The sequence below is a fragment of the Microtus oregoni genome, unplaced genomic scaffold, assembly GCF_018167655.1.
Source record: "Microtus oregoni isolate MIOR12 unplaced genomic scaffold, Mior012 000036F_ref0000092, whole genome shotgun sequence".
NCBI classification, from domain to species: Eukaryota; Metazoa; Chordata; class Mammalia; order Rodentia; family Cricetidae; genus Microtus; species Microtus oregoni.
In genome coordinates, this window is record NW_024543095.1 from 17,741,127 (window position 1) to 17,755,533 (window position 14,407).

Here is a 14,407-nt window from a genome sequence, read left to right on the forward strand (position 1 = left end):
TCTTTTTGCATTCCACATTTGCATTTTCGTATGCCAAAGACTCAATTATTATACGTCTTGCTTCTGGGTCAGATATCCCTATTTGTACAGCCTTAGTTAGTCTTTGTAAAAAGTCACTAAAGGGTTCTCTCTGACCCTGTTTAACTCTGACAAATGATTCCATTCTCTGTCCTGGGTCTTGTACCCTGTCCCAAGCCCTTAAGGCTGCTGTAGTAGAACACATGGAGAGTGTGTTTTCATCCAAATTAGCTTGTTCCTGAGGGTCAGAAAAGAGCCCTTCACCTAGAATTTTATCTAGGGAAATGTCAATTCTCTTCGCCTTTTCCTGCTGTTCTAAGAGTCTAGCCTCTTGCCTGAATAAGCATTTCCATTTCAATTTCCGTCCACTCTCAAGGACCCCGGAGCTCAGCTGGAGCCAGTCCGAGGGGGTTGCTCTGCTTGTTGTGGCCCAAGATTTTAGCATATCTTTAACAAAAGAGGCATGCATCCCAAAAGTCATGACAGCCTGTTTAATTTCTTTGAGATCATTCATACGGACAGGCTCCCATGTATCCTCCTTGATGATCCTAGGGTTTCTGGAACCAATCACCTTTTCTGTTGTTATTACTGGAAAGGCATGTAGAGCTGTAGGTAGAGCTTTGTGGAAATTGTCCCAGAGGGATTTATCCACAGATGTAGTTAAAATTTGCCTTTCTACCCTTTGCTCTTCTTCATCAGAATTTAGAAATTCCTCAATCTTTTCAATTCTATTCACCATTGCCTTCTGCAATGTCTGAATCTCTTGTCCAGAATTATGTTCTAAAGCCTTCACTGAGGATTCTAAAGTATGAAATTTGTCCATTAGAGATAACTTGTCATCTTTGGACATAATTTTTATGGCATAAACCATGCCTTCTTGTATTGATAATTTTTCCACCAATCTGTCATAAACTTTAGACAAAATTCGATTGTCACATTCAGCAATTTTGATTCTCTCAGTTAATGTTTCAGTTCCTACAGAAAGGGACTGTTGGAACTTACGATCTAATTCAGCTGTTCCTTCATCCATAGTAGTGAATTCCTCCTTAACATCAGCCTGTACCTTTTCTAAATTTTGCTCAGTTAACCGAGTCATGTTAAACAAAGATCTGTTTTCTTCCTCGAGAACTTCAAACTGATTCTTGAGAAGATTGTTGTCATTCTCAATAGTTTTTAAACGTTCTACCTCTGCCTTAAGAGATTTTATCATTTTCCTATTATCAAACCACATAGTGCTAAGGAAAATTAAGAATCCCAGAAATATCCATAGATGTGGGGTGATAGACACCTCTTGTAAACTCTCCCACATGGTACACTCAAAAAAAGCTGTTGAAATCTGAAATAGTCACGTTCTCAGACATTTTATTTATAAAAGAAAAAATTCTTTTGCCTGCAATGACCGGTTCCTGCCAGTGGTGGCGAAAGAGTCAACTTGAGTCCACGTGGCCTAAGTCTGAAATAAATGACTCAAAAACAAAATTGGAGCAGACACCAGGCTGATTAATAGCAATTAGGCCGGAAAAGGAACAGAGAGAAAGCCGCCAAAGTGAACAAATCAAAGGGACCGGTGTGTTTGAGCCGGCTCGCTGGCGGAGGTGGGAGGGGAACAGAGACTGATCAAGCTGTTACAGAGGCGCTTGTGCCACTGTCAGGCAGGGCAGGGCCGGGGGAGTGCTAATACTCCCGTCCCGTTTGACTTTTTATTTTTTATTTTTTATTTTTTATTTTTTCGAGACAGGGTTTCTCTGTGGTTTTGGAGCCTGTCCTGGAACTAGCTCTTGTAGACCAGGCTGGTCTCGAACTCACAGAGGTCCGCCTGCCTCTGCCTCCCGAGTGCTGGGATTAAAGGCGTGCGCCACCACCGCCCTTAGCAGGCACCAGGAAAGATCGAGTCGCTCAGAATCTCAGCTGTGTCCCCAGCCCGTAGTCGGACCGGCTGAAAGGGTAGTCTGCGCGCCCAGGGGGACCACCGCTGTGAGCGGTGGCCCCAAGAGACTCCGATTTGGGGCGGGTCTCTGCAAAGCCCCACGGGGCGGGCGCCAAATGTATCGACGTGAATAAACGCAGGCAAATATTAAAGAATATATACAAATTTAATGATTAAATAAAACTTACAGAACCGAGGTTCCCGCGTAGCACAGGAGGTAGGAAAGAAAAGGGGCAAGCGGCCTCCTGCGCCGATTTATTCGTATGCATCCGCCCGAGGCAAACCCACCCCCTAAATGGGCTGGCTTAACCCTACACTCCAAGTATTTCAAGTCAGAAGAGATTTAAGACAGGGACATTCGTGGTGAAGTCCTGGTTTCTTCCTAGCTGTGTAGCAGTGGCCAGGTTGCTGAGCCTCCCCCGTAATACAGTTTCTACCTCTAGAGAAATAGCGATAGTCCTAACTTACAGGCTGTTCTGAAACTTATGTACAATACACCATGGAAAACATTTCAGTGTCTGGCATATAGTTAGTCCCCGACAGCCACAAGCTATTGTTATGGTTACCATTCTAACCCTCTAAACCACTCCAGCAACCTGCGGACAGTGTCTCAATGTTGCCAAGTCCAGAACCGAGGAGCCAAGAAGGGGAGGGGCTGCTTCAACAGCGCGACGTCATCTCGGACTGAAGAGCAGACTAGATGAGGTTGAGGGGGTGTGCGGGTCCCACAGGACAAAGTGCTTCTAAGGCTCCCTGTTCTTCTCGCCACTCGTCCTGACCTCTTCACCTGCGCTGAGCAGATCTCGCCCCTCTGGGCACGCTTTGAAATTTTAATTAAAACATAATACATGCACATTTTTTAAAGTCAGATTACAAATGGCACAGTTAACAAGAAAATAAGCCTGGTTCCTCAGCTCTCTCACCTCAGAACAGCCATTGGGAAGCGGTTCCTCTGGAGTCTTTTCAGACATGCTCTCGACAGGTATGGTGAACTCAATGTATTTTCACATTTTAGTGCAAAGAGGGCGACTGTTTTGCTTTTTCTAAATCATCTCTCTCTGAGGACAAGATACGGGTGTAAATGAAGCTACCGTCTTTTTTTTTTTTTCATATGGTTCTTTAAAATATCTGCTTTGTTTGTTCTCTTGAGATGGCATCTCATGTAAGCCAGGCTGGTGCTGACTTCTCAGTTGTCTTGCCTCCGGACTGCTAAGATTCCAGACCTGCACTACTACCCCAGTTAGCCGTTTGGACATCCGTGCGACGGTAGCTATTTAATCAGCTCCTTCTGATGACATTTAAGTGGCTCCCAGTCTTGCTGCTACAAATACGCTTGTAAAAAATTCTCTACGATACACCAGCTTTTTTTTTTTTTTCGATGCAAAAAACATCTGGTGTCTTCGAGCTGAAACCCCCAAAGATCACCTTCATGGTCTTGTATTGAAACAGGGCAGAGAAAGGAAGGTCTGCATTCCAGGCCAGGCTCACACCCCCCGCCGCTCTGCATGCCCAGCTTCCCTGCGTATTAGGCCATGGTAACTGCACCTGCCTTGCACTGCCTCACAGGGGGGGCATCCTGAGACTCAAATGTGTGTGAAATCTCAAGAGCGCTGTCCTCACAGATCGAAGTCTTTGCCAAACCTGTAATTGATGCATGTTTTGTGATGTGCCCTCCATTTCCAGTGTACTGCTTGCCCCGCCCCTTGAAAGAGCAGCTGTCCACCTGCAGCTCCTGCTGCTTGGCAACCTAAGGCTGCCGTACGCTTTGCATCCTTCCATTTCTTCACACCAGATGGAACTGGGCCGGGCACCTTCTGTGAGGCTGTCCAGCGACTACAGTGCAAGGCCCTGCGTCTGTAACCATATCCAGGTTACTCTGAGTCTTGCACTACAGAGCAAGGCCCTGCATCTGTAACCGTATCCAGGTTACTCTGTGTCTCACCCTTGGAACCATTTACTAGGCAAATCACAAGTGACTTAGGACGACCAAGAAGGCAGAGAGAGTGGCCATGTGGTCAGGACCCTGACGGACCACTTGCAGTTGATGTCATTAATAAGATGAATCAGAAAGGAGCAGAAACCTGCACATCTTAGCTGTGAAACAGTTTTAAAATGGGACAAGACTGGGGTAAGAAGACCACACAGGAGCAGAGACCTGCTCCCGAATCAGCCAAATTGTAGAGACAGTGAAACACAAGCAAGGGTCTCAGGACTGCCTTGAACCCATAACTATCCCTACGAGGCCAGGTCATCCCAAGCCTTGCTCCTGGGCCTGTGTGATGCCATGAAGGCAGGAACGGGGCATCAGATCCTCTGAAGCTGGAGTTACAGGCAATTGTGTGCAGCCCAACATGAGTGCAGGGCATGAAACTCGGGTCCTCTGCAAAAGCAGAAGGCACCCTTAACTACTGAGCCACCTCTCCATCTCCAAAACGGTAACTTTTAATCTCTTATTTCACTCCATAAAAAAGCACTTATCATCATCACCAACACCACCATCATTATCACCATCATCATTACAATAATCATGGTGGCAGTCATATGCTTAGTCCCTTGTGGAATGCGCCACCCCATTTTCCTATTAGTGTTGTGCTATACAGGCAGCTCTGTCACTTTTCCCCGTTCATAAATGAGGGCACTGAACCCCAGATACATTACTACCAACTGCCACCCTGCCGGCCATGTAAACAAAGCTAGAGTTGGAATGTAGCCCTTTCTCCTGTAATGTGACCCTGACTCTGCCTACTGAAAGTGTTTTGTTAAAGTTTTAATAGAACCAAAGACGACAAAGTATATTTCCCAGCCTTCCAGAATCTTCACCTCCTCCTCCACTACCCATGGTATTCATTGGAATGTATAGCTCAAGTTGCATTCATTTTCTAGTGATTCTACAGCAGGGTCCCATGGGTGGGGTGGCTCAGTCGACTAATATTTACACTCTTAGTGTTCCAAAAGCTAGACATTGGGATCAAAGCATCGGCAGGCTCAGTTTTTCCAAAATCACTGGGACAGAAGGCTCTGATCCAAGCCGATAACTGTTAATTTTACATGTCAACTTGCCCCAGGTGCCTAGTATTGTGTTAGGTGTTATTTACTGGCGTATCTTTAGGGGCATTTATAGAAGACACAAGCCTTTAAGGAAATGGAGTAAGAAAAGCAGACTGCCACCCCCAATGGGAGTGGGCCTCATCCAATGCAACGAGTCTTCAATGAAATGAAATGGAAGGTGGAAGGTGGCTGGTTGTATTATGGCATCCTAAGTCTTCTGCCCTTGCACTAGGGCACCAGGTCTTTGGACTCAGCCTAGCAGTAACAGCTGGCAGTGCCAGCCTGGTGTAGGAGGATCTTCTGTCTATGTGTTGCTTTCACTGGTCAAATAAAGAAACTGCCTTGGCTTTTTGATAGGGCAGAATTTAGATAGGTGGAGCAGACCGAACAGAATGCTGGGAGAAAGACAGCAGAGTCAGACAGACGCCATGCTTCTCCTGCCCAAGGCGGACGTTGGTTAGACTCATGCCGGTAAACCATAGTCAAGTGACGATACAGATTATTAGAAATGGGTTAAATCAAGATGTGAGAGTTAGCCAATAAGAGGCTAGGACTAATGGGCCAGGCAGCAAATAAATTAATACAATTTCTGCGTAATTACTTCGGATGTAAACTAGCCAGGTGGCTGGGCACCAGGAACACAGCCTGCCGCTCCTTTTACAACACCAGCCTTTGTGGGTCTTCAGTTTCCAGACAGGAGACTAAGGACTTTTTCAATCTCTATGATTATGTGAGCTAATTCTCATGTTTCTTTTTCCATGTTTCTCTGGGGAACCCAACACAAGGCTCCCCTCTTGTGCTGTGCCTGCACCACTTTCCCTCCATACTTGTTGGTGCGTTTATCTTCTAAAGACATTAGTCACACTGGATTAGCATCCAGTGCAGTGACATCATTGCTAGGAAGATCCCATCTCCAAATAAAGTCACATTCTGAGGTCCTGAGGAGCATTCAGCATAGAACTCGGGGAGGAGAAAACCGATCCATCCCAATATAATCCGCATTTAAAGGGCAAACCGAAGGGATTGGAATTCATACAATAGGCTTCTAGCACCAACAACTGACATTCCAGTTTTCAGCAGCCCTGGGGTAAGAAAGGCCCAATCTTCACTGAGCTTTGTCTTTTAATTTTTTATTACGTTTATTTCTTTGGGGGTTATATGGTATACACATATTCCATAGGAAACATAGAGAGTCAGTTCTCTCTCTCTCTCTCTCTCTCTCTCTCTCTCTCTCTCTCTCTCTTTTCAACCATGTGGATCTCAGGGATCAAATTCAGGTTACTGGATCTTGCTAGCAGGCAACTCTACTGGCTGAACTACCTTGCTGCCCCCAACCTGCCATTCTTACCAATGGCTCCTCAATGGTGTGACAGCCTCTAACCAAAAGTGCCCTAGCAACTGGTAGAATGTGGCTATTATGAGGATAAGGGATTATGATGGTCACCAGAACTTGGTGAAGCCAAATGTTGCTGTCTCAAAATATGTCCTCTGGCCCTAGTTGGCAGCACTGTGGTTATCTGGATGGCAACAGAGGACAGAGAGATGATGGGAGCACGTGGGGCAGGAGAAAGTTGCCCCACCCTCTCCAAGGTGGCACCTGGTGACAACATGCCCGAAGGGAAGTCAAAGGCCTCTTTGGTAAGAGGATGCCTCTCTTGATTGCCCTAGACATTCCATGGGGCCGGGGCGGGGCGGGGCACTCTAAGCTTTACAGTCTAAGGCATTACTATGAGATTCAGATGCCAAGAAGAGCAGGACTGGGTCTCATCCCCATAGTAGGTATCCAGTTGCCTCCAGGAATCAGCAACCCGTCGTGGGATTGTAATGTTCCATGAAACTATCTTATCTCTCTATTTGAGACCCTTCCTCCTCTCTGTGTGCAGAGACATATACATGTATTGACTGGTTCTCTCAACACAGACCCTAGGATTCTTCCACTCTGGAGTCCCTGAAAGGCCCATTGCCTAACAGTTAGGTAAAATGTGGGAAATATGAAAGTGACCTCCCTGGTGACAAGAACTGCTACCTAAGCAGATGCCCACCTCACCTATCAATGCCTTCAGTTCCAACTTTAGGGACCACGCCTTCGTGGCAGTTTGCTTTCTGTTCTTGAGTCTCTAAGTGCACACTCTTTGTCTTTAGGGTTTTTGTTTTGCTTTGTTTTCCAAGACAGGATTTCTTTGTGTAACAGCCCTGGCTGTCCTGGAACTCACTCTGAAGACCAGGCTGGCCTTGAACTCAGAGAGATCTGCCTGCCTCTGCCTCCCAAGAGCTGGGTGGGATTAAAGGTGTGCACCACCATTCCCTAGCCTAAATACTCTTTGTAACACGCCCCAGGCTAACTGAGGCTTAGAGCTGAGGATGTGGTTTTAGGGAGCCCCACACTGACTCCATCATCATCCCACCCCTTCTTCCCCATCCTAGGATGCAGAACCCCTAAAGTTAGAACTGCCCATCCTGGAAGAGAATGAAACCTGTGAAGACAGAGATTGCCCAGGGACCCCTAAGTCACTGTCCCCAAAGTCTGGCCATACCACCAAGGGTCAGGCTGGTGACGGACCTGGACAGGAACCCATGGAGCTGCCCCCACCCCTGGAGACAGAACACCACAATGCAATGGAACTGGAGAAGGTGCGCATGGAGTTTGAGCTGACACGCCTGAAGTATCTGCACCAGGAGAATGAGCGGCAGAGGCACCACGAGGAGGTGATGGAGCAGCTGCAGCAGCAGCAGCAGCAGGCTTTGCCTCACCAGGTAGCGGAGTAGTGCTAAGGGCCAAGGGCCATCCCCGTGGACCCTGGCAAGACAGACCTCGCTGTATCTGTTTGGCTATGTGCCTTGCCTGCCAGCCCCAGGTCTGGCTGAGAGGTGGTGAGCATCCTCGTAGCTGCCTCCAGCCCCTGGTGCCTTGAGTCAGTTTGCAGGGTGGTCTGAGATCACGTCCCGTGTGGTTAACTCTGTTAGGGCTTCCACGTTAAAGGAGATTCAAGTCTCCAAAGAGAGTTGAGAGCAGGAGATACCCTGAAACCGCATCCTCTACCCAGCACCGCTTTTAACAGTCTGTGTCCGATACTCACACCTCGACTGGTCTTCCACCACTTGTCTTTCTCTCAAGATGCAGTAGTAGACCCAGCAGCCCTCGTTCATCTGACCACGGGATGCCAACAGAACCATCACCTCCCTTTCAGGTCTGAGCTTTCTCTGTTGAACACTCTGCCTGATAACCACTAATGCAATGTTGTTTTCATGAGAAATGTGTATTCAACTCCTACTCAGCCCATTCTAGCCCTAAATGGGGACAAGAGTGATCATCTGAGCCATGGGGATCTAGCTCAGCCGGTAGAGCGCTTGGCCTGCATGCCTGAAGCCCTGAGTTCAGTCTCCAGCACCCAATAAACCACATGTGGGGCCTCCAGGATCCCAGCACTCCAGAAGTGAGGCAGAATGATCAGTTCAAGGTGACATAACAAGTTTGAGGCTAGCCTGGGCTATGCGAATCCTTGTTTCAAAGGACAAGATGAGATGAAGTGTCGTGTGAGGTACTTATCACTGTGACCAGACCATTCTAAGCACTTCATGGTGAAGGAAGTCACCACTTCCAAGTGGTGCTTCCTGCTCTCTAAAGTCATGGGTTCTGGGTAAAAACCACTTAACCTTGAACACATTACTAATCCCCCTTGAACTTGCTCAACACTAAAGTCAAACCTATCTCATGGGGTCATTGTGAAGCGTAAGTGAGCGAGCGTACACAAGCCGCTTTGCAATGAGCAAGCGCATTAGGAAAGCGCTCAATAATGGTTGGCTGCTAGCATTTTTATGAACTCATACAGTTCCCTTCTTGACCCGCACGCAGCAGCAGCTCTGCTCAAGGCTTCTCGGTTTTACTGGGATGTGATTTATTAGCTAAGCTTCCCAGCTCTGAGTCACCCTCGGTTCTGAGAAGCTTGTCCTCATCTAAGTGATTGCTATCACTGTTGAGAAGGAGCTGACCCAAAGGGAATCCCACTGCAAGATCCCACCACAGGTTATGGGGGGGGGGGGGCATCAATCAACACTGTGCCGGTACATTCTCCCCAGCTCGCATTTCCGCAGCTTGCCCAAGAAAGCTGCCCTGAGTCCCGTGTCGAATGGCTTCCCAGAATAAGGTGTTACATTGGCCCAACGACTGGCCAATTCTTTAAAGAGAAAATGGGTTTCTATGACATGACTTGTTCTCAGTGAACACATGCTGGCTTCCTAATTATTTTTTTCTTGCTCACAAGATACCTGCTTAAGTGTACATTGAATGATATTACTGAGCCAAGTCAAGCTTATTGAATGGGACATCAGAAATACATTTTTCTCTCCTATCTAGAAAACATTTGCCTTTCTCTGGAATTCACACACACTCGATGATATTTTCCATTTCTTGTACATTCTTAGATTTTTCTCAATGTCCAAGGATGAAATAGTTGCAGATTTGAACCAGAAACTATTTAAATCAGGCATGCTATTTGTGAGAGTTTCTTATCTGGTTGCTGTGACAGACGCCCTGACAAACACAGCTGAAGGAAGGGTCAGTTTGAGCTCACGGCTCCAGGAAGGAGCCCTAGGAGGCTGGTCCCGCTGCTTAGGTCAGGCCTGGGGCTCAGATAACCTTTTCACTCTGTCCAGGACTCCAACCCATGGGAGCCTACTCACAGTTGGGTGGGAAGTCCCATCTCAGTAAGCCTAACCTAGAAGACCTCACAGGCATGTCTAAAGGTGCTGCACTAGGCACTTCCAGGTCCTGTCTAGGTGACAGGGAAAATTAGCGATCAACAGTGGTAGGCCCATCCCTCCTACTTATTTTTCTCTTTTTAATTGGAAGAATGCCTCTCCTTGCTGGGTGACATGAAAATCCTTATCATAAAGTCCTCTGGTTCATTTATTATTTTTTAAGATTTATGTAATTATTAATTTAGAAAAGGGCATCAGATCTCATTACAATTACCTTGTGGAATTGAACTCAGAACCTCTGCAAGAGCAACCAGGCTCTTAACCTCTGAGCTATCTCTCCAACCCAAAAGTCCTCTACTTCTTAAAAGATAGGCTATGGGCAGTGTCTTGAAAAGCTTAACAGGTATGATATATGTATATACGTCCATGTATATGTATATATGTGTGTTCTTATATATATAATATAAGCAAGACGGTTCACTATCAGTAAATTATATATAAACATTTTATATATAAACTCATATATATGAAAATTGTATAAACACACACATATAGACATATAATATGAACAAGACAGAGTTCACTGTATCAGCATATTACATATGTACATGCATATATATGAGCATTACATATAAACACACACACACATATATGCACACACATACACCCACACATCATAACTTCCCTCCGTCCTCATTTCAGGCTAAACACATGCAGGCTGCAGAGTGTGGCAGAGGTCATGACACACAGCCCCAGCCTACAGAGCACTACCCTGCCTAGAGAACACTGAATTTCTTCCTCTGGTCTCCTGCCTTCCTTGCTGTTCACCTTAGAGACAGCAGAGTTGGAATCATTTCCCATGCCTTTAGTTTTATGTCTTGATATCATTGCTTTCTCACTTCTGCAGCTGTCTCCAGCCATGATGTATCTAAGGCCTGGGCCCTTGGGAATAGTTTTAAAGTGTTTTCCTTATGGTTCATTTACAAAAACTTAGGGTGGGCTTGATTATGGAGGCTTCCATAGCTTTCTTTTTCTAAGTGGTTGAAAGGAAATGGAAGACAAAGATGAACGGATGGATAAATAAATTCAATAATACTGAATGTATCTAAACTAATATTTCTCGCTAGTTTAGGGCATCTCGGCCTTTGCCATTTAGCTGTTAAAATATGGCATCTTAAAAAGTATTGTGGAGCAGAAACCATGGCAAATTCTTGAACTCAGACCAGAATATTTATATTGGCTTCTGCCTCATACACCCATGACAAAATAGGGTCTGACTCTAGTTACTGACTTCAGAAAAGAGCGACTCACAGTCAGACCCATCCGGAAACCCAACTTCTGCAGGTTCAGGGAGCCTGGAACTCTGGCCACCTGCCCCAGGAGAGAGCAAATCCCACGGTGGAGGACCACATACTAACCATGTGACATGTACCAAGACACAGGGAGTCTGAGACGCTCATTTGAGCTCAAGGATGTACCTTCAGAGTGCCACCGTCCCAAAAACTAGGCCATTAGGGGACAATATCCAAAGAATGTTGCTAAGAACCAGAGTCCAGATCTGGGAAACTTGGAGCCCTAGAGAACTTGTTCACATAGTAACCCAGCTGGGCAAGACGGGGTAGAGGAAGGACAGCATTGGCCTGCTGCCCAGGGTCAGGAAAAATAAGGTTAACTCAAGAAACAAAATGAATGAGATCTGTCTACGTGACAGTGACCTCACTAGGATTTATTTTATCATTTCTCATTCTTCCTCATGATTTTGGGAAGGGGGGTTATGACTCAGCGACCTCCTTGAGGTCACCGTCAGGATCAGGACAGGTCTGAAGCTGTTTTCGGCAATGATGTATCTAAGGCCTGGGCCCTTGGGAATCGTTTTTTAAAAGTGTTTTACTTATGGTTTATTTACAAAATCTTGGTGGGGGGGGGCTTGAATATGGGGCCTTCTATAGTTTTCTTTCTCTAAGTGGTTGAAAGGAAAGGGGAGACAAAGATGAACGGATGGATAAATAAATTCAATAATACTGAATGTACCTAAACTAATATTTCTCACTAGCTCAGGGACATCTTGGCCTAAACATAGCTGGTGTGGCCAGCTATGCCGTCTTCTTTCCTCACAGTTCTCGGGAGGCCTCCAGGACCTCCTGCTCCCCCAGAACCAGTTCGCCATGTTCCTCTGCTGCTTCATCTTCATCCACATCATCTACGTTGCCAAGGAGATGGTCTTCTTTCTCTTCTCCAAGCACTACCTGTTCTGCCTCGCAGCCATCTTGCTGTGTTTGATTAAAACCCTGTGGTCCTACTTCCAAGTGCCTTTGCGTCGTCCACCACTGGCAGGACTCCTCCCCGCCCACTGTAACCTGTCTGATGGCACAGCTGCCAGCTGCTGCCGCCTGTGGGTGAAGACACCTGGCCAGGCCACTGCCCTCAGCCTGTTTCTCACTGTGACCAAGGGAGAAGTTCAGAAGTTAAAAGGTTGAGGTTCAGGGGTGGATCTTCAAGGACGGCCTTGAAAACCTTTCTAGAATCGTCGTCACATGAGTGGCCATACTGGCTTGGATACCACCGCATCCACACATGCTCATACAGTATTGGTTTTTTCTTCCCTTTAAATCGTAAAGTTAAAGTGGGCCCCTCCCCCAACACAGATGTCCTTGTCCCAACCCCCAGAATCTTGAGAATGCTACTTTGGCTCACAAAAGAGACGGTTTCTAAGGTTGTTAGTTCAGATCCTGTGTCCTGGCAGCCTTCACAAACTGAAGCTCCACCACCTGTCCTCTACGGGCCAAGTAGACAGTAATAAAATGCAGAAAAATGGAGATTTATTCAATGTGACCACATTAGAAAGAGGGACGAATGGAGAGGTCCACCTTGGGGGTTCTAACACAAAGTTTAGACTCAAGTAGAGAGCCAGAGATGTGCATCAGTAAGCAGCCTGGGTGTGGCCCTGCCCGTTGCTGTCTTGGCCAGTCTCCCCTGGAAGGTCTGGAGAAGCGCAGAACTACATGAAGTCTCCTTCCAGGAAGCAAGCTCTCCTGTGGCGGCTCCAGCCTTCAGCTTTCTTCTCCCAGTATGAGACGTCTGGGGAAATTTCAATTTCTTAACGTCTATTGTTTTGGTAATCTGATGGCCAAAATGGGGAGCACACATGCCTCTTGGTCTATCTTAGAATGTCTTTATTCCTGCCCACATAGTTACAATTCTGAGACGCGTCCAAGACTCTTGACATGGGAACTGAGCCTGCATTTTCCAGGTGGGCCCAATATCGTAACAGGTGTGGGGAGCCATCCTCAAGGTCAGAGTGATGCAAGGCCACAAGTCAAGGAATGGGGGGAAAGGCTGGAGAAATGGTGCGGTGGTTAGGAGCACTGGCTGCTCTTCCAGAGGACCCAGGTTCAATTCCAGCACCCATGTGGCAGTTCACAACTGTCTGCAACTCAGTTCCTGGGGATCCAACAACCCCACACAGAGATTCACACAGGCAAAACACCAATGCACATAAAAATTTTTTTTAAAAAAACTGGGCAGTTTCTAGAGGGTGGAAACATTCAGTATATGAATTCTCTCCAGGGTCTCCAGAGAAAGGAATAGCCCTGTCAATGCAATTTAAACTTCTGAACTCCAGAACTGTAAAGGGAGAAAGCCCTTTTATTTTAAGCCACCAAGCCCACAGTTATTTGTTGCAGTTGCTACAGGCACCTCATAGGAGCCAAGACTCCGGGGCCCTCCCGGCTATGCAAACATATCATCATGGCAGCACATGCTGTCAAGGGCCATTCTGCGTTTGGCCTGAGCCTTCAGACAACTGATTAAAAGGAAGACACATTGGCATGCCGCTGCCACCCTGCTGTTAGGAAAAAAAATAATAAGGGGCAACTCTGCAGGCACAAAGAAGTCCAATTAGGTCAAATCAAACCAAATTAAGATGCCCACAGTTTTATTAAATACGGGTGGCCAAGCGCATGGCGGAGAGACAGGAAAGGGGGGAGCACATGCAAACCCGGAACCACATGTTTCTCCTCTGGGAGCCCACTTAAATACCCTGTGGGAGTGGTCCTGACCCCTCCTGGGATTTTGAGTCCAGACCAATATACTCCCAGGCCAGGGGGCTGGGATGGATGCCAGGGACTGGGGCTATGCTCCAGACTTAACACCTGCCACAGACCCACCAGGGAGCTTGGGACAGGTTTCTAAGAACTGTGGGAAAGGGTACTCTAAAGCAGCCAGAGTCTCCCTTGGTAAGATAGGCAGGAAAATACAGCCACACACACCCCAGACCCAGAAAAGAGGAGAACCTGGAGGAAAGTCATCGTAGCTATTTTATGGGAAAATGCGAAGAACTAAAAATACCACATACATAACACACACATGCACAGGCGCGCATGCACACACAGAGGTGCACAGACTCTCAAAAAGTAGATACAAACATGCTGACTTACAGAGATCAAGGTAAATAATTTCCTGCAGCAGGGCTGTTCATCAGTCTCCAAAGTAAACAGAAGAGGGCTCAGTGGAGCCCAGAAGCAAAATTGCAAGCTCTATACAACAAAGAAGAGAAGCTTAACCCCCCCCCACCCCCCCCCACACACAGCAACTAATTCCCCCTTGCTCGCCCCAGCAGGGACTGTCACCTGCTCAGCTCCCAGCAGCCCAAGCAGCAGGATGGCCAGCTCTGGCACTGGGAGCCACATGAGGAGATAAACTGGCAAAGAGAGCGAG

At 46.9% G+C, this 14,407-nt stretch overlaps 1 protein-coding gene across 1 annotated transcript; it reads left to right on the forward strand.

Annotated features, from left to right (window-relative positions):
* The first annotated feature begins 6,514 nt into the window (after positions 1–6,514).
* On the forward strand, positions 6,515–12,168 carry Tmem247 (transmembrane protein 247). Its single transcript, XM_041630974.1, has 3 exons — positions 6,515–6,631; positions 7,418–7,747; positions 11,809–12,168. The coding sequence occupies exons 1-3, from the start codon at positions 6,515–6,517 to the stop codon at positions 12,166–12,168; spliced, it is 807 nt and encodes a 268-aa protein (XP_041486908.1).
* Positions 12,169–14,407: the final 2,239 nt, after the last annotated feature.